This window comes from Mytilus californianus, unplaced genomic scaffold (assembly GCF_021869535.1).
Source record: "Mytilus californianus isolate M0D057914Y unplaced genomic scaffold, xbMytCali1.0.p SCAF_1, whole genome shotgun sequence".
Classification (NCBI taxonomy): domain Eukaryota; kingdom Metazoa; phylum Mollusca; class Bivalvia; order Mytilida; family Mytilidae; genus Mytilus; species Mytilus californianus.
Window position 1 is genome coordinate 69,462,050 of NW_026262581.1, and position 27,610 is coordinate 69,489,659.

At 33.2% G+C, this 27,610-nt stretch overlaps 1 protein-coding gene and 1 long non-coding RNA gene across 2 annotated transcripts in view; both read right to left on the bottom strand.

The window, feature by feature from the left end:
• Positions 1–247: 247 nt before the first annotated feature.
• Positions 248–27,610, bottom strand: part of LOC127707035 (uncharacterized) — a 38,929-nt gene continuing 11,566 nt past the window's right edge. The window contains exons 3-6 of the mRNA XM_052211779.1: positions 26,978–27,216; positions 25,949–26,081; positions 24,284–24,499; positions 248–3,454 (exon numbers count right to left, since the gene is read on the bottom strand). Coding sequence (XP_052067739.1) covers positions 3,333–3,454; positions 24,284–24,499; positions 25,949–26,081; positions 26,978–27,216 — 710 coding nt within the window. The 3' untranslated portion in view covers positions 248–3,332. The remainder of the gene's footprint in view (positions 3,455–24,283; positions 24,500–25,948; positions 26,082–26,977; positions 27,217–27,610) is intronic.
• Positions 7,480–23,303, bottom strand: LOC127707283 (uncharacterized). The gene is made up of 3 exons (XR_007984745.1): positions 20,280–23,303; positions 11,523–11,657; positions 7,480–10,476 (listed from the first exon to the last, which is right to left on the bottom strand). It is a non-coding gene; the product is annotated as an uncharacterized LOC127707283 (long non-coding RNA).

The following is a 27,610-nucleotide window of genomic DNA, read 5'->3' on the forward strand; positions in this document are numbered from 1 at the left end:
GCCAAGTTATTAATTTCCGAAATCCTCAAAAAGTTTCAATGGTATCACCCATGCCAAATTTCTTTATTTTTTCATGAACTCAAGCGGAATAATCAGGTCTTTGGTAAAAACAAAATGTTTGTTTTTGTCTATGTGTGTCTACCATGCATCTCCTACTTATATGGTTGATGCAGTTTGTTGTGATCCTAGCAAATAAAGGTATGTCGCATATATATTCTACTGAAACAGGTAAAAAAAAAACAATGAATTCAACCTAATTTTTTTATTACAATCATATCATTTACAGTTAGGTCATTATAAGAACATTCCTAGATTCTCATTCAATTTCTTTGAATAATTGAGGAAGGCGATGGTAGACTTTTCTTTTTTTTAACCATCTCTGATAAAAACCTCAAGCAAAATGAAAGAAAATAGTCGGATATCAAACTAATTTAGTTTTGCTCTGAAAAATTGGATGGGGGAATGAAAATCTAGAACCCTTTTTATTATGACCTTAATTACCTGTTTTACAGATACCTATAGCTTAGGACAATAACAACCTAGTATAAAGTTAAATAAATATTTGTGTAGAAATACATAATTCTATATTAAATAATTAATATCACATTTCCATACTATTATATCTATTGCACTAATCGTAAACATCAACAAAACACAATTTATAAATTAATATTAACAAAAGCAAACATATATAAACAATAAAGAAGCACAATATGTATTTTAAGTGTCGACAGTGGTAAGAAAATCCACTTAACATTCTTTCAAGGCAGTCAAATAGAAGTAAAAATGTAACAAAAAAGGCAAGAACACAATAATAATATCTACTCTAGACTCGAGAAAAAATGCTTCGGACAGGAAGATTTATCCAATTTTATCTAAAATCATAAAGCCCTAAATTTTGAAAAATATACCTAGAGTAGGGACATAATAATTTTAACCAAGTAAAATGTACATTTAGGGACCCTGAAAATGTCCATGTGGAATGTAACAAGGGTCTATTAAAAACGAACCATTTTATTCTGTCGTGGATGGCACAATGATTCAATGAAAATATAATGGCACAAAAAATAACTTTTGCATGGAGAAAAAGATTCGATTGGTTGATTGATTCTTGGTTTTTAACGCCACTTTCAGTACTACTGGCTATATCGTGACGGCCAGTTTTTATCGTTGGAGGGACTGCCCGGAGAGAACCACAGACTTTCGGCAGTATAACTGGCAATCATAGGGAAAAGATTCGAGAGCCAAAATATTTTTGCTAAAATACTTACTACTAATATCCCTTCAGTGACTAGAATAATACTCATCCATAATAACTACAGTTGGAAAAACATTTACAATCATAAAATAATTTACGTACAATCAAAAATATCCATACCTTATTTCTCATATCATAATGATTAAGTCCAAAATATAAATGTTTGTTTTACTAATGTTTGCAATTCAAAGAAAAAATCCAGAGATCGTTTTACCAATCAAAATTCTGTTTTTCAATGGCTGTATCTCTAACAACAAACTTACACATCTATCTTTATCTAAGTTTGATACATTTATAATTAACTTTTGAAAAACACTTCATTGAAGAGAATATTGTGATTTTGAAATTTTGAAGCTAATTTCTGAATTTCATAAGCTTATATACAGTCATGAAGACTAATATTTTGCAAACCATACACTTGCTGTCCAAAACAAAAATTTGCAAACCGATATTTCATTAGGATCAACCATACACTTGCCTACAACAAACTATGTAACTGTCAATCAGTCAAACTACACTATGGGTTTAAAGAACTGTCTCTTACAAAAAAATAAAACCGACAGCCACTGAGCCTAGTCTCATGATCTCATCTTCGCTAGCCAGGGGTAACGATCCAGTCCCCTCCTCTCCAGGGAACTGGATCGTAACCCTTGGAGAGGAGGGGACTGGATCGCAACCCTTTGTTTAGCGAAAATGAGTCTATCTGCTCATAGTCAGATTGATTTTTTACACAATTCTGATTAAAATTAGATCTGTCACTGTGCTCCGTTATAATTGCATGTCGTTCATGTAGCCGGAGAAAAGCCGGGTAGTATTTTAATTTCTCCATAGGCGACAATACCTAAATTTTCTAAATTTACAACTTTTTATAATAAAAACCTTGACAAAACAGTTATGTGTGATATAAGAACTTTATTATTTTATTTTAGGAATTGAAATCAATGGTAGCACGACCATCTTCGAACGGAGCTTGTTCATAGGCATGGTCACCGCCAATTTCCATCAAACTTATGAAAATTTGGAAGCCTTTTCGAATAATTCTCAAGAAAATATTTCGATGTGGTTCATAATTCATATTGTAACTATACACACTGCAGTTATTCAGAAATAAATAAAACATATAGTATATACCCTTACATCCAATCACAGCGCTCCAAAGTTGACTTCCTTCACCTGTCCTAGATTCACAGAAGGCAAACATAAAGCCGGGAAAACAGTGAAATATCTGATTTCAATCAGAATGTTCTTTACAAAAATCTTTAGAAAACATTAACAAAATGTTATCTTTTCACAATACTGTGAGTGTCAAGTTTATCCCACAAGTTTTGATGTATGTCATAGTACGCTGATCTACAGGTTGGAAGGACCATAGATGTATGAACCCATAGATATGGGTTTATACATCTATGGAAGGACACTATTATAATGCACTGTTAATGGAGGACACCAGGAGTGGGTGTAAATCTAATATAACAGGAAGTAATATAGAGGCCAGAAAAACTATAATCTCCTCAGTCTGATCACACTCCTCTCTATACTGAACACAAAATTATGTTGTTAATCAGAAATATTAAATGGACAAAACTATTGTAAGGTGGGTCTCATTGCTGTAAATTAATGTTTTCCAAGAGTTGCAGGTTGACAAACTTGGACATGAATGATGAGAAAACAAAACAACAGAGGTGATCCTTATGTGAAGAGGTGATCCTTGTGTGAAGAGGTGATCCTTATGTGAAGAGATGATCCCTTCATCGCTCAGCTTTGCTGTCAGGCGACACTAAAATGTGACCCTGATTGTACTACTTATATCTCTCTCTCTCTCATTTATATGTAAGACGTACTTATATATATGTGTTGAATGATTACATATAAAAATATGTTTCTAAAGGAAGATAGTTTAAATTTGAAGATATTTCCTTTGTGTGTTATCATAAATAACATGATATCATACACCTATTATATTAAATAAATATCATGCTCTAGGGTAATAAATATCTCCCTGATTTTCAAAAATAATCAGTTAATAGTATACTACTTAGACAACACATTACAAATGGTGGCAGCTTTTGATTCGTCAAGACGGAATATCAGTAGTTGTATATGGCGGTGGTTGTTCTGAGTACGCTGGCGGAGGTTCACCGTCTTGTATTGGCACGGAATGATATCCATCATGTCCATACTCCTGTAGTGGTGGAGCTAGAAAACATAAACAATTCTGTGTAATTCACAATTTCAAAATCTGGTCTAATTTTTATAAAACGTACATTATAACGTTACATTTTGATTGGTTAAAAATGTCTTAAACAATGGAAATTCAACTAATACCACAACATTTATGATTTATATTCATTTTGGGATTAACCGGAATAATTGAGGCCATCTCCGAAATCGTCATCTACTTTCGAGGAGCTATGGTAGAGCAGTGGAATATTGGGACTAGTTTAGGGGTACAACCAATCAAATTACTTATAAGAGCTATACATATTTACGAACACCCTGGCACTAAATTTTAAGGAGGTGGCCATAGGCGGATCTAGGGGGGGGGGGGCTCTTTCGTGGGAAAAATTTGTTTGATTATATAGGGAATCACTGAAGCATGACTGGAGCCCCCCCCCACCCCCCCCCCCCCCCCCCCCTTTATGAAAAGTTCTGGATCCGCCACTGGTGGTATTCTTGGGGTTTTGCCTCAAACTGTTTGGGAATTCAAATTTTTTTTAATACAATTTAAAATTTAATGATTATAAAGATATCACAAAGATAGTTAATACCAAAATCGATCTCAAACAAAATTTGAGTGATTTAATAAAAAAATTAATTGATTTTTAAATGTGTATTTCATTTATGGTAAAACCCAACGATTTCAAATTTGTTATCTAAATAGACATTCAGAAACTAATTATCTGATTGGTCAATCTTTAGCTGTGACATAAGCAAGCTATTATGTATAAATTATGTGGAAAAGGTCTTTGAAAAAAATTCTATGAAACCGTAAGAGTATATAAATTGTGCATGTTTAAATTATGACTATCATGTAAATATAATAATACGTTGTTCCTTTCTTTACTAGTAAACTGATGTTTTGTGTGTATACAATTGGATCATTGCATTTAACATGTTTAAACAACTATTAAATAACTCATTTTAAGGCAGTTTAATCAAAGTGATTTTGTTTCGGAGGTTAGTTGAATAAACTACTAATATATGGGTAAGTCGACATGTCAGATGTCAGATGGGGGGGGGGGGGGGGGGGGGGGTCAAATAACTGACCTGTAGACACACACCTGTGTCTCAGATTTGATAACATTTGATCTAAAGATACAAATATTTTCTCATCATTTCATTTCTCCTTTCACTCAAAATTTTATGGCACGTTGAAATTCATTTCATTTTTTGTATGTGTAATTTGTTGCGTAACTAGTTATAATATACATGTTTAACTATGTTTTACTATGATTGAGAGCTAATACAGATCACTAATTAGTCTAATTTAAATAAATGTGGATTATGGACACAGATGATGCCCCCGCTTGCATATCATATAGTTATAAAGAGACATAACTGAAGAACGGTAAAAGTGACGCTACCCAAATTTGAACTTGATCTGAGTTTTGTGGTAATAAGCATTGTGTGTAAGTCTCATAACATTTGGTTGAGGCTAACTTCCAAACTAAAAGACAAATTGAAAGAGTTGGTATTACTTTGTTTCATTAAAAAGAATGGCGAACGTAGATACAAGTATCTTGTCTTGGGGAGGGATAAATCCTACTTTTTAAAGAATCACTCTGATTCAAACAAACAATTCTCTGAAACTGACATTATCAAGATGCTTGATTTCTTGATTGACAACATATTTGTTATGTTTGGAGGACGTGTTTTTCAACAGACTGTCGGAATTCCCATGGGAACCAATTGTGCCCCTCTTCTTGTCGACTTGTTTCTTTATTATTATGAGGCTGACTTTATACAGGAACTTCTTAGGAAGAATGATTAGAAGTTAGCAATATCCTTTAACTCTACGTTCCGCTATATAGATGATGTTCTCTCAATAATACAAAATTTTGTGACTATGTTGAACGAATCTATCCCATCGAACTAGAGATAAAGGATACTACAGATACAGTTAAGTCTTCCTCATATCTTGACTTACATCTAGAAATTGACAATGAGGGTCGGTTGAAAACAAAACTTTACGACAAAAGAGATGATTTCAGCTTCCAAATTGTGAACTTTCCATTTCTATGTAGCAACATTCCAGCAGCGCCTGCATACGGAGTATATATATCTCCCAATTGATACGATATTCCCGGGCTTGTGTTTCCTATCATGATTTCCTTGATAGAGGATTGCTGCTCACAAGGAAGCTATTAAACCAAGAGTTCCAAATGGTGAAGTTGAAGTCATCCCTTCGCAAATTTTATGGACGCCATCACGAGTTTGTTGACCGTTATGGAATAACCGTTTCACAGATGATATCGGATATGTTCCTTATGTCGTAACTACAGTACCCTCCCTTTTCACGAATGTGACTTACCGAATTAGACTATATTTACCGGATTTGTAATAACATAAGCAACACGAAGGGTGCCACATGTGGAGCAGGATCTGCTTACCCTTCCGGAGCACCTGAGATCACCCCCAGTTTTTGGTGGGGTTCGTTTTGCTTAGTCTTTGGTTTTCTATGTTGTGTCATCTGTACTATTATTTGTCTGTTTGTTTTTTTATTTTTGGCCATGGCGTTGTCAGTTTGTTTTAGATCTATGAGTTTGACTGTCCCTCTGGTATCTTTTGTCCCTCTTTTAAGTAGAGAACAGAAACGAAAAATTCAGCAACTTTTCTATTTGTAAACACACATAACTCTAAAACGGTTGTGTATAAGTTTTATAACATTTGGTTGAGACAAACTAAAGTTAGAGAACGGAAATGAAAAATTCAGCAATTTTTATGTTTATAAAGGGACATAACTCAAGAATGGTAAAAGTGACACTACCCAAATTCAACTTGATCTGTGGAAGGCAAAATTAAACATTGCATTGTATAAAGCATTGATTGTAGTTGATTAAACTATAATCATGGACAAAGGAAGATAACTCCAATTTTAAAAATTACTTGAATAATGATATTGATATTTTTGGAAAAAAAATGAAAAAATTAGCAATTTTTTCATTTGTAAAGGGGCATAACTCTAGAACGGTTAAAGTGACGCCAACAAAAATCAAACTTGATCTGTGTTTTGTGGTAATAAACATTGTGTATAAGTTTGATAACATTTGGTTGAGGCAAACTTAAGTTAGAGAACGGAAACCAATTTTGGGACGTACGGGCGGACTGACAAGGGTAAAACTTAATGCCCCCTCCGCCTCGGCGGGGGTATAAAAAATGAAAATAAAAATTATTTCTTTCAGCATATACATATTTACGAATAATATTGTCCAAATATATTTTATTTCTATTTCTAAAAGCATTTTGTGTGCTTTCTCCTTTCCTAAAGGTCAATAGAAAATCTAAATTATCTTTAACTAGAAAGAAAATCCTGTTTTTTATTGGAAACAAAGTGACAATCTGACTTAAGATTTCCCCCTTCTATTTCAAATTTTAGATAAAAACTTGTTTTAGTTCTATGCCAAAAATTACCAAGTCAGAACAAAATTAAAACTTGCTTCGTGTAAAAATAATCATACTTTTATCTGTCTTCAGACAAAACACAGTAAAATCATGCAATGAAAAAAAACATGCAAAGTTAAATGCACTTGCGTACAAAAAAACTTATTTACTGACTTAGGTAAAACACACTTGAAATAAATGGTACAACATACAACTGCAAGGTCAAACACAAATTATGCAAAACTAAAATAAATAAAACAAGAGGCTCACAAGAACCTGAATCGCTCACCTGGTAAATATATATGTAATTCTGATATTATTTTTTAACTTTATTGCAATCAGTTATTTTCTTTTCCTAGATCTTGTATTGCCATCATTTTTGGAGAGCAGTTTACACTTAACTTTTATATAAAAACACAAATGCTAGTCAACAGTCGTCATTCAAGGGCAATAACTCCCTCAAGAGTCATCCAATGGTTTCAGCCATAATGACAATTTGGAAGCTGTTGTTGAACTGATCATTTATGCTATTTACACTTTTTACTTATCGAATATAGTTTTCAAGATAATTTGCAAAATAATAAAAATTATTAGGGGCAACAACTTCTATAAAGACTATAACTATAAATGGTTAACTCATATTGGCTTTTTGTATATCTTGTATTGCTGATCATTTTTGCTGTTTTCAATTTTTATCTCTATTTTATACTTCTTGAGATAAGTGACAAACTCATCGTCATTTAAGGATCATAACGCCTTTTAAAGTCATCCTATGTTTGGTTCGGTAGTTTCATAAGAGATAAATGGGGAATGTGTCCACGGGACACAGATGATGCCCCCGCTTGCATATCATATAAAGTTATAAAGGGACATAACTGAAGAACGGTAAAAGTGACGCTACCCAAATTTGTACTTGATCTGAATTTTGTGGTAATAGTATAAGTTTCATAACATTTGGTTGAGGCAAACTTAAGTTGGAGAACGGAAACGAAAAATTCAGCATTTTTCCATTTGTAAAGGGGCATAACTCTGGAACTGTTAAAGTGACACCACCAAAATTCAAACTTGATCTGTATCATGTAGTAACTAGCATTCTGATAGTATTGCATGGCAATACATAGTCCCCTACCGGGTAAAAATTCATTATACTGGAACAAAAAGCTAACTTGTTCTATAACTTGTCATGGTGTAAACAAAAAGAAAATATCAAGTCAATATCTTCAAGCATGACTAAAAACAGGGTGGAAAACTGATTAAATGAATGAATTTTTCAAGTCCAAGGACCATAACTCTGCACAAAATTATCAGACCGAAACAAAATTTCGAACTTGATTTGTATAACTTGACATGATAAAACTATATACCAATTATCAATCAATATCTTCAAGCATGATGAAAATAAAATGCTCCGCAGGGCGCAGCTTGATACGACCGCAGAGGTCGAACTCTGAACAGTTGGGGCAAGTATGGACACAACATTCAAGCTTGATACAGCTTTGCATTTGGATTGTGATTAAATATTTGACACAGCATAGGTTTCTGACACAGAATTAATGTGGTCTAAGAACTTAAAATTTTAAATTGGACATTCACCTATTATGGTCCAATATCCAAAATCTAAATACATGGTTAGATTCAGCATATCAAAGAACCCCAAGAATTCAATTTTTGATGAATTCAAACAAAGTTTAATTTTGGACCCTTTTGACCTCAATGTGGACAAAGTTGATAACAGGGCCCAAAAATCAAAAATCTAAATACATGGTTAGATTCAGCATATCAAAGAACCCCAAGAATTCAATTTTTGATGAAATCAAACAAAGTTTAATTTTGGACCCTTTTGACCTCAATGTGGACAAAGTTGATAACAGGGCCCAAAAATCAAAAATCTAAATACATGGTTAGATTCAGCATATCAAAGAACCCCGTATGTTCAATTTTTGTTGAAATCAAACAAAGTTTAATTTTGGACCCCGATTTGGACCAACTTGAAAACTGGGCCCATAATCAAAAATCTAAATACATGTTTAGATTCAGCATATCAAAGAACCCTAAGTTTAATTTTGGACCCTTTGGACCTTAATGTAGACCAATTTGAAAACAGAACCAAAAATTAAGAATCTAAATACACGGTTAGATTCGGCATATCAAAGAACCCCAATAATTCAATTTTTGATGAAATCAAACAAAGTTTAATTTTGGACCCTTTGGACCTCAATGTGGACCAATTTTAAAACGGGGCCCAAAATACAAAAACTAAATACACGGTTAGATTCAGCATATTAAAGAACCCCAAGAATTCAAGAATAAAACCCCATTGAAATTGGTCAAGAAATAAGCAATTTATACGAAGTATCTTCTTTTGCACAATACTGTGCAATTAAATATTTCTTGCTATTGCGCAATACTGTACAATTGACAATTTCTTGCTATTGCGCAATATTGTGCTATTGGATATTTCTTGCTATTGTGCAATACTGTGCAATTGAAGATTTCATGCTATTGCGCAATACTGTGCAATTGATGATTTCTTGCTATTGTGCAATACTGTGCAATTGAAAATTTATTGCTATTGCACAATACTTATTATATAATAATTTACACATCCTGTTTGGTGTGTATCTCCTACCATATCATTATTATTTGCTTTTAAATATAAATCAGAAATAACCAACTTAAAATGGAAAATTTTAAAAGAAAAAAAAAAGGAAAAAAAAAAAAAAATCCCCCCCAAATTTTTTGAACCCCCTTATGATTCATCACCCCCAAACTCAATCCCAGCCTTTCCTTTGTGGTATGGTACCTTGCAGTACAATTTCAGAGAGATCCATACACTTGAACACAAGTTATTGTCTGGAAACTAGAAAAATGTGTTTTTTGGCCCCTTTTTGGCCCCCAATTCCTAAACATTTAGGGCAATTACCCCCAAACTCAAACCCAGCTTTCCCTTTGTGATATGGAACCTTGTAGTACAATTTCAGAAAGATCCATACACTTACACACAAGTTATTGTCCTGAAACTAGAAAAATGCTTGTTTTTTGCCCCTTTTTGGCCCCTAATTCCTAAAATATTGAGGCAATTACCCCCATCATCAATCCCAGCCTTCCCTTTGTGGTATGGTACCTTGCAGTACAATTTCAGAGAGATCCATACACTTGAACACAAGTTATTGTCTGCAAACTAGAATAAAATGCTTCGCTGGGCGCAGCTTGATACGACCGCAGAGGTCGAACCCTGAACAGTTGGGGCAAGTATGGACACAACATTCAAGCTTGATACAGCTCTGAATTTGGATTGTGATTAAATATTTGACACAGCATAGGTTTCTGACACAGAAAGAATGTGGTCTAAGAACTTCAATTTTTTTAATTTACCTATTATGGTCCAATGTCCAAAATCAAAATACATGGTTAGATTCAGCATATCAAAGAACCCCTTATATTCAATTTTTGTTGAAATCAAACAAAGTTTAATTTTGGACCCCAACTTGGACCAACTTGAAAACTGGTCCCATAATCAAAAATCTAAACACATGTTTAGATTCAGCATATCAAAGTACCCCAAGAATTCAATTTTTGTTAAAATCAAACTAAGTTTAATTTTGGACCCTTTGGACCTTAATGTAGACCAATTTAAAAAACGGGACCCAAAATTAAAAATCTAAAAACACGGTTAGATTTGGCATATCAAAGAACCCCAATAATTCAATTTTTGATGAAATCAAACAAAGTTTAATTTTGGACCCTTTTGACCTCAATATGAACCAATTTGATAGCAGGCCCACAAAATAAAAAATCTAAATACATGGTAAGATTCAGCATATCAAAGAACCCCATATATTCAATTTTTGTTGAAATCAAACAAAGTCTAATTTTGGACCCCAATTAGGACCAACTTGAAAACTGGGCCAAAAATCTAAAATCTAAATACATGTTTAGATTCAGCATATCAAAGAACCCCACATATTCAATTTTTGTTGAAATCAAACAAAGTTTAATTTTGGACCCCAACTTGGACCAACTTGAAAACTGGTCCCATAATCAAAAATCTAAACACATGTTTAGATTCAGCATATCAAAGAACCCCAAAATTCAATTTTTGTTAAAATCAAACTAAGTTTAATTTTGGACCCTTTGGACCTTAATGTAGACCAATTTAAAAAACGGGACCCAAAATTAAAAATCTAAATACACGGTTAGATTTGGCATATCAAAGAACCCCAATAATTAAATTTTTGATGAAATCAAACAAAGTTTAATTTTGGACCCTTTTGACCTCAATATGAACCAATTTGATAGCGGGCCCACAAATAAAAAATCTAAATACATGGTAAGATTCAGCATATCAAAGAACCCCATATATTCAATTTTTGTTGAAATCAAACAAAGTTTAATTTTGGACCCCAATTTGGACCAACTTGAAAACTGGGCCAAAAATCTAAAATCTAAATACATGTTTAGATTCAGCATATCAAAGAACCCCATATATTCAATTTTTGTTGAAATCAAACAAAGTTTAATTTTGGACCCCAACTTGGACCAACTTGAAAACTGGGCCCATAATCAAAAATCTAAACACATGTTTAGATTCAGCATATCAAAGAACCCCAAGAATTCAATTTTTGTTAAAATCAAACTAAGTTTAATTTTGGTTTCTTTGGACCTTAATGTAGACCAATTTAAAAACGGGACCCAAAATTAAAAATCTAAATACACGGTTAGATTTGGCATATCAAAGAACCCCAATAATTCAATTTTTGATGAAATCAAACAAAGTTTAATTTTGGACCCTTTTGACCTCAATATGAACCAATTTGATAGCGGGTCCACAAATAAAAAATCTGAATACATGGTTAGATTCAGCATATCAAAGAACCCCAAGAATTCAATTTTTGATGAAATCAAACAAAGTTTAATTTTGGACCCTTTTGACCTCAATGTGGACAAAGTTGATAACGGGGCCCAAAAATCAAAAATCTAAATACATGGTTAGATTCAGCATATCAAAGAACCCCAGATATTCAATTTTTGTTGAAATCAAACAAAGTTTAATTTTGGACCCCGATTTGGACCAACTTGAAAACTGGTCCCATAATCAAAAATCTAAATACATGTTTAGATTCAGCATATCAAAGTACCCTAAAAATTCAATTTTTGTTAAAATCAAACTAAGTTTAATTTTGGACCCTTTAGACCTTAATGTAGACCAATTTGAAAACGGAACCAAAAATTAAGAATCTAAATACACGGTTAGATTCGGCATATCAAAGAAACCCAATAATTCAATTTTTGATGAAATCAAACAAAGTTAAATTTTGGACCCTTTGGACCTCAATGTGGACCAATTTAAAAACGGGGCCCAAAATCCAAAAACTTAATACACGGTTAGATTCAGCATATTAAAGAACCCCAAGAATTCAAGAATAAAACCCCATTGAAATTGATCAAGAAATAAGCAATTTATACGAAGTATCTTCTTTTGCACAATACTGTGCAATTGAATATTTCTTGCTATTGTGCAATACTGTACAATTGACAATTTCTTGCTATTGCGCAATATTGTGCTATTGGATATTTCTTGCTATTGCGCAATACTGTGCAATTGAAGATTTCTTGCTATTGCGCAATACTGTGCAATTGAAGATTTCTTGCAATTGTGCAATACTGTGCAATTGAAAATTTCTTGCTATTGCACAATACTTATTATATAATAATTTACACATCCTGTTTGGTGTGTATCTCCTACCATATCATTATTATTTGCTTTTAAATATTAATCAGAAATAACCAACTTAAAATGGAAAATTTTAAAAGAAAAAAAAAAGGAAAAAAGGAAAAAAAAAGAAAAAAAAAAATCCCCCCCCCAAATTTTTTGAACCCCCTTATGATTCATCACCCCCAAACTCAATCCCAGCCTTCCCTTTGTGGTATGGTACCTTGCAGTACAATTTCAGAGAGATCCATACACTTGAACACAAGTTATTGTCTGGAAACTAGAAAAATGCTTATTTTTGGCCCCTTTTTGGCCCCCAATTCCTAAACGTTTCGGGCAATTACCCCCAAACTCAATTCCAGCTTTCCCTTTGTGATATGGAACCTTGTAGTACAATTTCAGAAATATCCAAACACTTACACACAAGTTATTGTCATGAAACTAGAAAAATGCTTGTTTTTTGCCCCTTTTTTGGCCCCTAATTCCTAAAATTTTAAGGCAATTACCCCCAAAATCAATTACAGCCTTCCCTTTGTGATATGGAACCTTGTGGTACAATGTCAGAGAGATCCATACACTTACACACAAGTTATTGTCTGGAAGTTACAAAAATGCTTATTTTTGGCCCCTTTTTGGCCCCTAATTCCTTAACTGTTGGTACCATAACCCCCAAAATCAATCCCCACCTTCCTTTCGTGGTATTGAACCTTATGGTAAAATTTCATGGATATCTATTCACTTAAACTAAAGTTAGAGTGCGAAAACCAATGTGTCTTCGGACGACGCCGGACGACGCCAGACGACGACGACGACGACGACGACGACGACGACGACGACGACGACGACGACAACGTCATACCAATATACGACCAAAAAATTTTCAATTTTTGCGGTCGTATAAAAATGCTTATTTTTGGCCCCTTTTTGGCCCCCAATTCCTAAACGTTTCGGCAATTACCCCCAAACTCAATTCCAGCTTTCCCTTTGTGATATGGAACCTTGTAGTACAATTTCAGAAAGATCCATACACTTACACACAAGTTATTGTCATGAAACTAGAAAAATGCTTGTTTTTTGCCCCTTTTTTTGCCCCTAATTCCTAAAATTTTTAGACAATTACCCCCAAAATCAATCCCAGCATTCCTTTTGTGATATGGAACCTTGTGGTACAATGTCAGAAAGATCCATACACTAACACACAAGTTATGTCTGGAAGTTACAAAAATGCTTATTTTTGGCCCCTAATTCCTTTAATGTTGGTACCATAACCCCCAAAATCAATCCCAACCTTCCTTTTGTGGTATTGAACCTTGTGGTAAAATTTCATAGAGATCCATTCTCTTAAACTAAAGTTAGAGTGCGAAAACCAATGTGTCTTTGGACGACGCCGGACGACGACGACAACGACAACGACGACGCCAACGTCATACCAATACACCAATATACGACCACAAAAATTTTTTTGCGGTCGTATAAAAAGTGTGGAAAACATGTTAACATTAGATATGATTAATAGTTCTCTAAAATTAGATATGATGTAATACAGTGTATATCTATTTTCAAATTATAATCAAATATAATTAATAGTTCCAAATATTTTGTCTTTTATTTGTCACAAACTAATATAGATTTGTAACTTATCTATAAAATGTCAACAATTTTTATCTACACAATGTAATGTAATATATACCATTAATAAAAATAGATTATTATCTTATTAAAGGATTTCACTTCATAATTTTATATATATATATATATATATATATATATATATATATATATATATATATATATATATATATATATATATATATAGCATTCAGAAAATTAGTTTATACAAAATAACAAACAAATCTGCCAAAAAATTATTCAAATAATTTACCAAAGAATGTCTTTTAAAAAATGAGTTATCTCCCTTTGTACAGAAATATGGTTTAACATAGTACTCTAACATTAGATATGGTCCATAACTCTGGACTAAATCATCAGACCGGAACAAAATTCGAACTTGATCAATAACTTGTCATGGCAAAACTATATACCAAATATCAAAGCAACCAACAATCAATCAATCAAATCAATATCTTCAAGAACGAAGAAAAAGGGTGTGGAAAACTGATTTGCCGGACTGACGGATGGACAGACGGACGGACGGACAGACGGACAGACGGACAGAGTGCAAACCTAAAGTCCCCTTCGACTTTGTCGGTAGGGGACTAATAAGCATTGTGTATAAGTTTCATAACATTTGTTTGAGGCAAACTAAAGTTAGAGAACGGAAACTAAAAATTGAGCAATTTTTCCATTTATAAAGGGGCATAACTCAAGAATGGTTAAAAGTGACGCCACCAAAAATTCAAACTTTTGGACTTATGTGAGTTAAAAACTAAAATAACTAACATAAATGATGCAGCAAGATGAAAACAAGAGTGTACACGCTGAAATGTCTCGTCTGCTTTACTTATCATGATTGAATTTATATTCAAACCCTGTGTAGCAGGAGCAATTCTGCTGGAGATTCGGGGATGCGGACCACAGCTTGTTCTAGTTTGTGAACTGATTTAACGGAGATGATGGATGCCAAATGTAAAAGCGCTATCTAAATATCTAAGTAAATGAAAACCAAAAACAGTGAAAACAACATATAATGTATTCAATAAGTACAACTTTTATTATGAAATCCAAAAGTTTAGAAATGGAGCATTCAGTGACTTTAATAATTACCCGTATTAAGAAGGCAAATGGCAGATGCACTAACCTTAAAGGGAGGTTTGGAAAAGCACAGCTTTCCTAGGTTGGATTGAACATTAGTCCTCAGACAATTCAATATAATAATTCCAAACCAGTTATATAAAATGTATAAGTTTTTCAAAGAAGGTTATAAATGATTTGCAACAATGCAAATTCTAAACTTTAGAATATAAATAAATATCTTTAACCAATGAATTCAAAATATCAATATCTATTCAATTTAACAAATATGTACTGAATAAGCATCAGGTAAATCATTAAATAAAGAAATATGAAATTTATAGTTAAAACAAGGGAAATAACAATTACATAATAATCCTGTCTGCCACATTCATCCCCCCTAAGACAAACGATAAATTTCATAGATAAAGTCTGCAAATTTAAATGTCGATCAAATCTATCTATTTGCAAAAATAAACATGCACTCAAAATGCAAATGTCATAGAAAATAAATATGAATAACTTGTAATGATTAAACATTAAATCAGATAAATATCAGTAAAATGTAAATAATGAGACTTTTCAAGGGAGACCACAACACCAATCTGCTACACCTGTTAAGATCAAGGTTAAACTGTAGGTATTACTTAAAACTTTAAAATGATCAAAATGAGGGCAAAGTCATACAAAAACTGCCAGACCTTAATTACTCATTACAATCATTCCATACACTAAGTATAGTTACCTATTGTTTTATAGTATCTGAGAAGCGGAAATAACAAGACAACTTAATATTGACCAAATGAACCATGAAAATGAGGTCAAGGACATATTTACCGTGCCAGACAGACATGCACACCTTACAATGATTCCTAACACCAAATAAAATTGATTTACTACTAAATCTCATAGTATCTAAAATTCTGAGGGACACCCAAAGTGGAGGTAGGGATAGTACAGAATTTTAGTATAAGTTAAAACTCTTAGAAGTTCGGGGCATATAAATAGTAAAAATATGCCGTAAAGCCCTATGTTTTGACCTTTGAATAAAAAATTGGTGCATATCAACTTTCCGTTCTAGGATATAATTTTTTACGAAACTTCATAGTAAAAGTGGCACAGCTTTAGCCGCAACGGGAGTTCCTATGGGTAATTGTATTGTCTATATTTACAGAAGTGCAACCTATACACCAAATGCAGTTGACCTATTGCTTATAGTTAAGTACAAGTATCTGAGATACAGACGAAAACTTAATATGTGAACAATGAAAATGAGATTTGCAATATAATTAATATTTCCAAAGGGCATAACTCATTAAAAATTTTTGACCAGCACTTATTTTCGAAAGTGTCAAAGACATTACTGATATAAACCTATGCTATAAATTTCATAAAATTCTGGCAAGAATTGTACATATGAGAGTGCTAACGATGCAATTTTTGAACTCATCCAAAGCCATTGATGATATAAACCTATGCTATAAATTTCATAAAAAACATGGTAAGAATTGTACACATGAGAGCACTCACAAGGCAATTTTCCATATAATTAATATTTCCAAGGGCATAACTCTTTATAAAAAATTTGATCAGCACAGATTTTCCAACTCGTTTAAGACATCGCTGATATAAACCTACAATATAAATTTCATAAAAATCTGGCAAGAATTGTACACATGAGAGCACTAACGATGCAATTTTCCATATAATTAATGTTTCCAAGGGCATAACTCTTAAAATAATTGATTGGCAATTATTTTCGATCTCGTCAAAGGCATTGCTGATATAAACCTACGATATAAGTTTGATAAAAATCTGGCAAGAATTGTACACATGAGAGCGCTAAAGATGCAATTTTCCATATAATTAATTTTTCTAAGGGGCATAACTCTTTTAAAAATAATTGATCGGCACTTATTTTCGATCTCGTCGGAGACATTGCTGATATAAACCTACACTATAAGTTTAATAAAAATCTGGCAAGAATTGTACACATGAGAGCGCTAAAAATGCAATTTTCCATATAATTAATTTTATAAGGGCATAACTCTTTTGAAAATAATTGATCGGCACTGATTTTCGAACTCGTCCGAGACATTGCTTATATAAACCTACAATATAAGTTTCATAAAAATCTGGCAAGAATTGTACACACGAGAGCGCTAAAGATGCAATTTCCCATATAATTAATGTTTCTAAGGGGCATAACTCTTTTCAAAATCATTGATCGTTACTGATTTTCGAACTCGTCCGAGACATTGCTGATATAAACCTATGATATTAGTTTATAAAAATCTTCAAAGAATTGTACATGTGAGAGCACTAACAAGACCGGAAGGACGGACGGACAGACGGACGCCCGGTATTTATATGTCCCCCGCAACGCGTTGCGCAGGGGACAATAAGAAAGTACTTCAAGATAGGTATGTTAAAAAAATGGGACTTCAAATATATTTTTTTTTATTTGTAAAATTCAGAGGACATGTCTTTAAACTTACATAGAAATAAGAAGATGTGGTATGAGTTCCAATGAGACAACTCTCCATCCAAGTCACAATGTGTAAAAAGTAAACAATTATAGGTCAAAGTACGGCCTTCAACACGGAGCATTGGCTCACACCGAACAACAAGCTATAAAGGGCCCCAAAATGACAAGTGTAATAAAATGCTCCGCTGGGCGCAGCTTGATACGACCGCAGAGGTCGAACCCTGAACTGTTGGGGCAAGTATGGACACAACATTCAAGCTTGATACGGCACTGAATTTGGATTGTGATTAAATATTTGACACAGCATAGGTTTCTGACACAGAATGAATGTGGTCTAAGAACTTAAATTTTTTTTAATTTACCTATTCAAACCATATCATTATTATTTGCTTTTATATATAAATCAGAAATAACCAATTTAAAATGGAAAATTTTCTTTTAAAGAAAAAAAAGGAAAAAATCCCCCCTCAAATTTTTGAACCCCCTTATGATTCATCACCCCCAAACTCAATCCCAGCCTTCCCTTTGTGTTACAATGTATGGTGCCTTGCAGTACAATTTCAGAGAAATCCGTATACTTGAACACAAGTTATTGTCTGGAAACTAGAAAAATGCTTGTTTTTTTTACCCTTTTTGGCCCCAAATTCATAAACGTTTAGGACAATTACCCCCAAACTCAAACACAGCTTTTCCTTTGTGATATGGAACCTTGTTGTACAATTTCATAAAGATCCATACACTTACACACAAGTTATTGTCCTGAAACTAGAAAAATGCTTGTTTTTTTGTCCCTTTTTGGCCCCTTATTCCTAAAATTTTGAGGCAATTACCCCCAAAATCAATCCCAGCCTACCCTTTGTGGTATGGTACCTTGCAGTATAATTTCAGAGAGATCCATACACTTGAACACAAGTTATTGTCTGGAAACTAGAAAAATGCTTATTTTTGGCCCCCTTTTGGCCCCTTTTCCCTAAACGTTTTGGGCAATTACCCCCAAACTCAATTCCAGCTTTCCCTTTGTGATATGGAACCTTGTAGTACAATTTCAGAAAAATCCATACACTTACACACAAGTTATTGTCTGGAAACTAGAAAAATGCTTGTTTTTTTGTACCTAATTCCTAAAAAAATTTGAAACAATTACCCCCAAAATCAATCCCAGCCTTTCCTTTAGAGGTATGGAACCTTGCAGAACAATTTCAGAGAGATCCATACACTTGAACACAAGTTATTGTCTGGAAAGTAGAAAAATGCTTATTTTTGGCCCCCTTTTGGTCCCTTATTCCTAAACGTTTTGGGCAATTACCCCCAAACTCAATTCCAGCTTTCCCTTTGTGATATGAAACCTTGTAGTAAAATTTCAGAAAGATCCATACACTTACATGTACACAAGTTTTTGTCATGAAACTAGAAAAATGCTTGTTTTTTGCCCCTTTTTTTGCCCCTTCTTCCTAAAATTTTGAGACAATTACCCCCAAAATCAATCCCAGCATTCCTTTTGTGATATGGAACCTTGCAGAACAATTTCAGAGAGATCCATACACTAACACACAAGTTATGCCTGTAAGTTACAATAAAATGCTTCGCTGGGCGCAGCTTGATACGACCGCAGAGGTCAAACCCTGAACAGTTGGGGCAAGTATGGACACAACATTCAAGCTTGATACAGCTCTGAATTTGGATTGTGATTAAATATTTGACACAGCATAGGTTTCTGACACAGAAAGAATGTGGTCTAAGAACTTCAATTTTTTTAATTTACCTATTATGGTCCAATGTCCAAAATCAAAATACATGGTTAGATTCAGCATATCAAAGAACCCCATATATTCAATTTTTGTTGAAATCAAACAAAGTTTAATTTTGGACCCCAACTTGGACAAACTTGAAAACTGGTCCCATAATCAAAAATCTAAACATATGTTTAGATTCAGCATATCAAAGTACCCCAAGAATTCAATTTTTGTTAAAATCAAACTAAGTTTAATTTTGGACCCTTTGGACCTTAATGTAGACCAATTTAAAAAACGGGACCCAAAATTAAAAATCTAAAAACACGGTTAGATTTGGCATATCAAAGAACCCCAATAATTCAATTTTTGATGAAATCAAACAAAGTTTAATTTTGGACCCTTTTGACCACAATATGAACCAATTTGATAGCGGGCCTACAAAATTAAAAATCTAAATACATGGTAAGATTCAGCATATCAAATAACCCCATATATTCAATTTTTGTTGAAATCAAACAAAGTTTAATTTTGGACCCCAATTTGGACCAACTTGAAAACTGGGCCAAAAATCTAAAATCTAAATACATGTTTAGATTCAGCATATCAAAGAACCCCATATATTCAATTTTTGTTGAAATCAAACGAGGTTTAATTTTGGACCCCAACTTGAAACAACTTGAAAACTGGTCCCATAATCAAAAATCTAAACACATGTTTAGATTCAGCATATCAAAGAACCCCAATAATTAAATTTTTGATGAAATCAAACAAAGTTTAATTTTGGACCCTTTTGACCTCAATATGAACCAATTTGATAGCGGGTCCACAAATAAAAAATCTAAATACATGGTAAGATTCAGCATATCAAAGAACCCCATATATTCAATTTTTGTTGAAATCAAACAAAGTTTAATTTTGGACCCCAATTTGGACCAACTTGAAAACTGGGCCAAAAATCTAAAATCTAAATACATGTTTAGATTCAGCATATCAAAGAACCCCATATATTCAATTTTTGTTGAAATCAAACAAAGTTTAATTTTGGACCCCAACTTGGACAAACTTGAAAACTGGGCCCATAATCAAAATTCTAAACACATGTTTAGATTCAGCATATCAAAGAACCCCAAGAATTCAATTTTTGTTAAAATCAAACTAAGTTTAATTTTGGACCCTTTGGACCTTAATGTAGACCAATTTAAAAATGGGACCCAAAATTAAAAATCTAAATACACGGTTAGATTTGGCATATCAAAGAACCCCAATAATTCAATTTTTGATGAAATCAAACAAAGTTTAATTTTGGACCCTTTTGACCTCAATATGAACCAATTTGATAGCGGGTCCACAAATAAAAAATCTAAATACATGGTTAGATTCAGCATATCAAAGAACCCCAAGAATTCAATTTTTGATGAAATCAAACAAAGTTTAATTTTGGACCCTTTTGACGTCAATGTGGACAAAGTTGATAACGGGGCCCAAAAATCAAAAATCTAAATACATGGTTAGATTCAGCATATCAAAGAACCCCATATATTCAATTTTTGTTGAAATCAAACAAAGTTTAATTTTGGACCCCAATTTGGACCAACTTGAAAACTGGGCCAAAAATCTAAAATCTAAATACATGTTTAGATTCAGCATATCAAAGAACCCCATATATTCAATTTTTAATGAAATCAAACAAAGTTTAATTTTGGACCCTTTTGACCTCAATGTGGACAAAGTTGATAACGGGGCCCAAAAATAAAAATCTAAATACATGGTTAGATTCAGCATATCAAAGAACCCCATATATTCAATTTTTGTTGAAATCAAACAAAGTTTAATTTTGGACCCCGATTTGGACCAACTTGAAAACTGGGCCCATAATCAAAAATCTAAATACATGTTTAGATTCAGCATATCAAAGAACCCTAAAAATTCAATTTTTGTTAAAATCAAACTAAGTTTAATTTTGGACCCTTTTGACCTTAATGTAGACCAATTTGAAAACGGAACCAAAAATTAAGAATCTAAATACACGGTTAGATTCGGCATATCAAAGAACCCCAATAATTCAATTTTTGATGAAATCAAACAAAGTTAAATTTTGGACCCTTTGGACCTCAATGTGGACCAATTTAAAAACGGGGCCCAAAATCCAAAAACTTAATACACGGTTAGATTCAGCATATTAAAGAACCCCAAGAATTCAAGAATAAAACCCCATTGAAATTGATCAAGAAATAAGCAATTTATACGAAGTATCTTCTTTTGCACAATACTGTGCAATTGAATATTTCTTGCTATTGTGCAATACTGTACAATTGACAATTTCTTGCTATTGCGCAATATTGTGCTATTGGATATTTCTTGCTATTGCGCAATACTGTGCAATTGAAGATTTCTTGCTATTGCGCAATACTGTGCAATTGAAGATTTCTTGCAATTGTGCAATACTGTGCAATTGAAAATTTCTTGCTATTGCACAATACTTATTATATAATAATTTACACATCCTGTTTGGTGTGTATCTCCTACCATATCATTATTATTTGCTTTTAAATATTAATCAGAAATAACCAACTTAAAATGGAAAATTTTAAAAGAAAAAAAAAAAGGAAAAAAAGAAAAAAAAAGAAAGAAAAAAAAAAAAAATCCCCCCCCCCCAAATTTTTTGAACCCCTTATGATTCATCACCCCCAAACTCAATCCCAGCCTTCCCTTTGTGGTATGGTACCTTGCAGTACAATTTCAGAGAGATCCATACACTTGAACACAAGTTATTGTCTGGAAACTAGAAAAATGCTTATTTTTGGCCCCTTTTTGGCCCCCAATTCCTAAACGTTTCAGGCAATTACCCCCAAACTCAATTCCAGCTTTCCCTTTGTGATATGGAACCTTGTAGTACAATTTCAGAAATATCCAAACACTTACACACAAGTTATTGTCATGAAACTAGAAAAATGCTTGTTTTTTGCCCCTTTTTTGGCCCCTAATTCCTAAAATTTTGAGGCAATTACCCCCAAAATCAATTACAGCCTTCCCTTTGTGATATGGAACCTTTTGGTACAATGTCAGAGAGATCCATACACTTACACACAAGTTATTGTCTGGAAGTTACAAAAATGCTTATTTTTGGCCCCTTTTTGGCCCCTAATTCCTTAACTGTTGGTACCATAACCCCCAAAATCAATCCCAACCTTTCTTTCGTGGTATTGAACCTTATGGTAAAATTTCAAGGAGATCCATTCACTTAAACTAAAGTTAGAGTGCGAAAACCAATGTGTCTTCGGACGACGCCGGACGACGCCAGACGACGACGACGACGACGACGACGACGCCAACGTCATACCAATATACGACCAAAAAATTTTCAATTTTTGCGGTCGTATAAAAATGCTTATTTTTGGCCCCTTTTTGGCCCCTAATTCCTTAACTGTTGGTACCATAACCCCCAAAAACAATCCCAACCTTCCTTTTGTGGTATTGAACCTTGTGGTAAAATTTCATAGAGATCCATTCACTTAAACTAAAGTTAGAGTGCGAAAACCAATGTGTCTTCGGACGACGACAACGACGACGACGACAACGACAACGTCATACCAATATACGACCACAAAATTTTTTTTGCGGTCGTATAAAAACAATTCAAACAGGAAAACCATAGGTCTAATCTATATAAAAAATGAGAAACGAGACACACTCAAGAACCACATCAACAAACGATAACCACTGAAGCAGGTTCCTGACTTAGGACAGGTGCAAACAAGTGAAGGGTTTATACGTTTTAACAGGCGCCAACCTCCACCCCAACCTGAAATAGTAGTGTAACATTACAACATAGAAAGACACACTATAAAATATCAATTAAAATGACTTAACTTAATCAAAAAGACATAATAACAAAAACAAGTAAACATACACTGAACGAATAATTTGATCTATGACATAATGTCAAAAAGACAACTATAACCTTGGACAAAATGGCGTAAAATAAATTAACGTACACAGGTAAATTTAAATATAATAATTTTGTTGTTAGGAGTACGGAGATATTTTTTACAAAATTAATAAATTTGTTGTTCATAGTACGAGATCATTAGTGAAATTGTTTTTTGTCTTTATCACTATATAAACAGGTTTCTAATGGCTTTTGGTATCTGAGAAACGGACATAACCATAAAACTTAGCATTGACCAATGAACCATGAACATGAGGTCGAGGTCAGATGAAACCGTCAACTTAAAAAGGACTTGTAAAGTTAAAACCGTACAATCGTTTCGTTCGCCAAATGTAGTTGACCTATTAATTTCGGTATTTGAGAAATGGACATAACCACAAAAAGTTTTAAATCAAAGTAAAGGTCAGATGAACCCTACAAAACAGACATGTAGACCTTATATATACTAAATATAGTTGACCTCTCACCATAAATTTATACACATATGTATATAGTTACTTTGTCTAACCCTTTAAACATTGCTTTATACAATGCATTCAATTTTTTTCAGTAAAACACTACATCTAGAATGCCCAATTTTATAGGTTTATGAAGAGTGATTTTTGAGTGAAACACACAAACAACCAATTAGTCAAACAGCATGCTCTACAGTAAGAAGGTTCTTTCTACTTATATAAACAAAAGTTTTTTTATTTCTTGTCAGGAATTGGCAAATATGCAGTAAATTGCACAATGAGAAGATAGATTTGATTAAAAGTTCTTATCGTTAACAAAATCAACACACCACAGTGTTGCGGAGTTTTATTTCCAAAGCATGCAAAATTATAAAAAATATAAATAATGTTAAAACCTGATGGAGCTGGACGTTGATTGCTACACCCTTGTTGTGGTCCTGATTGTCGATTCATCTTTATTCCTTTAGATTGGGTTATCCCGCCAGTTTTACAACAGCAACAGACGATAACAACGGCAAAAACTGTGATCAGCACCACGACACAAATAATGATGGCAATTATTACTCCAACTGACATCACAAAACCATTTAAACCGTTTATTAAACCATCAGCTGAAATACATAATAAAATACGAAATTGATGAAATGAAAATTAAATCATAAAAAAAACCCCAAAAATCATATTTTTATTGTCTGTCTAAGTTGTAGGTAATGCCCTTTGAATATACAGACTTGTGTCAAATCCATAATCTTACAGATGTAAATCTACATGTATGTAATTATATCATATTATAGTACAGACATAGTGGTTTTTCCACTATTGTCAAGGACGACGGATTTAGGTGTTGAAGCAGAGGCGGTGTGTGGGTTACCAGTGCGAGATGGAGAGAGGAATAACCTATCAGAAAACATTGAATCCTGAAATGAAGCTTCTGGGGCTGTCCTGGACCTGATGGGGACCATATCAGACCCCTCGCCTAATTTTCATGCACATCCGAACGACAAATCTTAGACCCACCCGGATTGCATCATGACAAAGCAATTCTTTTCAGTATCTAGCTTTACATATAATGTGCCGGATAAGTATGTTTTAATGACATGTCGTAAATATCGTAGTTGAAAAAAGTCAATGTATATCATGTGTGCTCCGTCTGATTTATAGTAACTTGCCACTAATTTGGGGACATCTTACATGACACCATGACAATTAATTTGACCTCTTCAACCAAACAATGTGGGAAATTTTCAATCAACTATATTTTGTCACTCCCTGAAGATGTAATATGCCAGCCCCACCCACCCCATGAACCAAAATTTAGGTTTTATGCAAAGATTTCTCATTTAATTACAGCCAGGTTACGGTCTAAGCCCTAACGTCACAGTACCCAAATTGCACCGAGTACCAAAATTGCACCTATTTAGCAAAAATAGCAGCGAAAATCTTACAAGATTTCCTAGAGACTAAACAATTTGTATTTTTTATCATCTGACATTAAGCACGTCTTTCAAATAGATAAATATATCTAAATATTCATAAAACATTCACAGTATATATAAACAGATAAAGTAATCACTGGAAAAAGTCAAATCTACGGAAACGTCGCCATGCGACGTCCACAAAAAGTCTTCTTTTAAAAATGAGCAAATAAAATATGTTACGAGCATCCATTTCTTAAAAAATGATAAGTAAGCATGGACAAATGTCAAATTGTTCTAAATATTTGAAAAAATGAATAAAAACATCTGTTCTTCGATTTTTAAGGACGTGAATTTAAGCATAGATGCAATTTGGGTACTCCTCATGATAAAACCATGGATCGTTTGGAGGTCGGTTCAAACCCATTTTTCTATGATTCAATATGGATTCAAAATTAAATTGGTGGAACTATATAGTAAATAAGGATATATCTACAAAATAAACACAAAATGGAAACTTTTGTCTGGATCATAAATAAACGTAGGCGAAAAAACTGTCAAAATAGTTGCAATTTGGGTACCCTCACGTTATACATACAATTACATGTACTTGCATTTCTAAATAATAACTTATAAACTTCTTACTTTGACTTTCCTCTAAAATTCTTAATTTAAACTGATAACTAGTTGATCTGTAATTTTCCTTCTCCAGTTTAACTGTAAGGTATCTTCCCGTACTACACAAACTAGAGGCTGAACTGCGCTGCCCTAAGTTGTACTGAAAAAGATAGAGATAATTTTGACAAAGTATATATTGGTTAGGGATAGTTTGACAAAAATGTTATATAATCATTCAGATTTTTGATTCATACCTGCATAGTTTGAGATCAAGTTTTGAGTTTTATAAAGGTATCATAGATTTATATTATGTATATATAACGATGTGTGCATAGAACATTCAATTCCCCTTTTCGGTGGATGATTAGCAAATACTACCATCTTTTTTATTTATTGTAGCTCGGCTCACCAAATATTTCTAGATATAACATTCGAATTCTAAAAGAAAAGATGAACAGACTTAAATTAAATGATAACATAAGGTCACACCAATTTTATTCTTGTTTTTTTTTTTTTTAGGGGGGGGGGGGGGGGGGGGGGGGGACAAAAGAGGCACAATTTTATTCTTGGTTTTGGGGGAGACAAAAGAGGCACAAGGATGCAAATCTTTCAGTTATTTTCTTCTAAAGACAAGTTAGATATGATAAAACAAATTCAAAATCGGTATTTTACAAACATAGGAAACGCAAGGTCTCAAGAATTTGTTTTACAATAAAAACATAGACATCGACAATAAAACAATTACCTGTGAAATAGGTAGCAGAAACAAGATGGTGGCATATTTTCTAAAAATATTGTTTTAAAATAATATATAAAGGCATTAAAAACTGCATATATATTTAAAAACAATAAAGATAAAATTATAATGCAGGATTATCATTCTAAAATTTACGCTTTTAAAACTGATGTAAAAAATTTCCATCGGTCTTAAATCAAGAACGAGCTATACTTTCTAAAGTTTTTCAAACGTACAAAAATATGACAATTTATCATGATAAAAATTTTGTGTGCCGAATGCTGTCATATTCAGCAAAATAAATTTATAAGAGGATGTACCTTAGGTTCACCACTGGATAGCTGGCCATCAAAAATCAACAGATTAGTTCCTCTTTCATTGATACTCAATTTATCAAAAATGATGCAGATTTGTTCATCTCTTTCAGCCCTGAATTTAATAACACAGATCATTGTCTTATATGCCTGCCCCCCTCCCCTGCCGCTCAAGGTAACCGTCTCGTCACTGATTGGATAATATCCGTCCATATTGCAATGTCCATAGGTGTCCATGTATAATGCTGTAAAAATAATACAAAATCTTTGTAAGTATCCATTAAAGGGAGAGTCGGTATATTTTTTTATAAATGGAATGGGGTGTAAGGACCATGAATTTACATTTCCAATTCAAGAAGAAATGAAAATCATTTAATCTGGTTTTCGTCTGTTTGATATATTCTTCTATTCATTTTGGTGTACTTTTCTTTCAAATAACTAGAAGACATTGGTCGAGTTTAAAAAATCAATGATATCTAAACCAGAGTGCACACGATCTCACCTGCTTTATTTATCGTGATTGATATCATGTTGAAAGGTTTTACAAGTGTCACATTGTCATAAACTTAACATATCAATGATACATGTAAATGAAGATGATGATGACGTTGGTGACGTTTGATGGCTGTTTAACGTCCA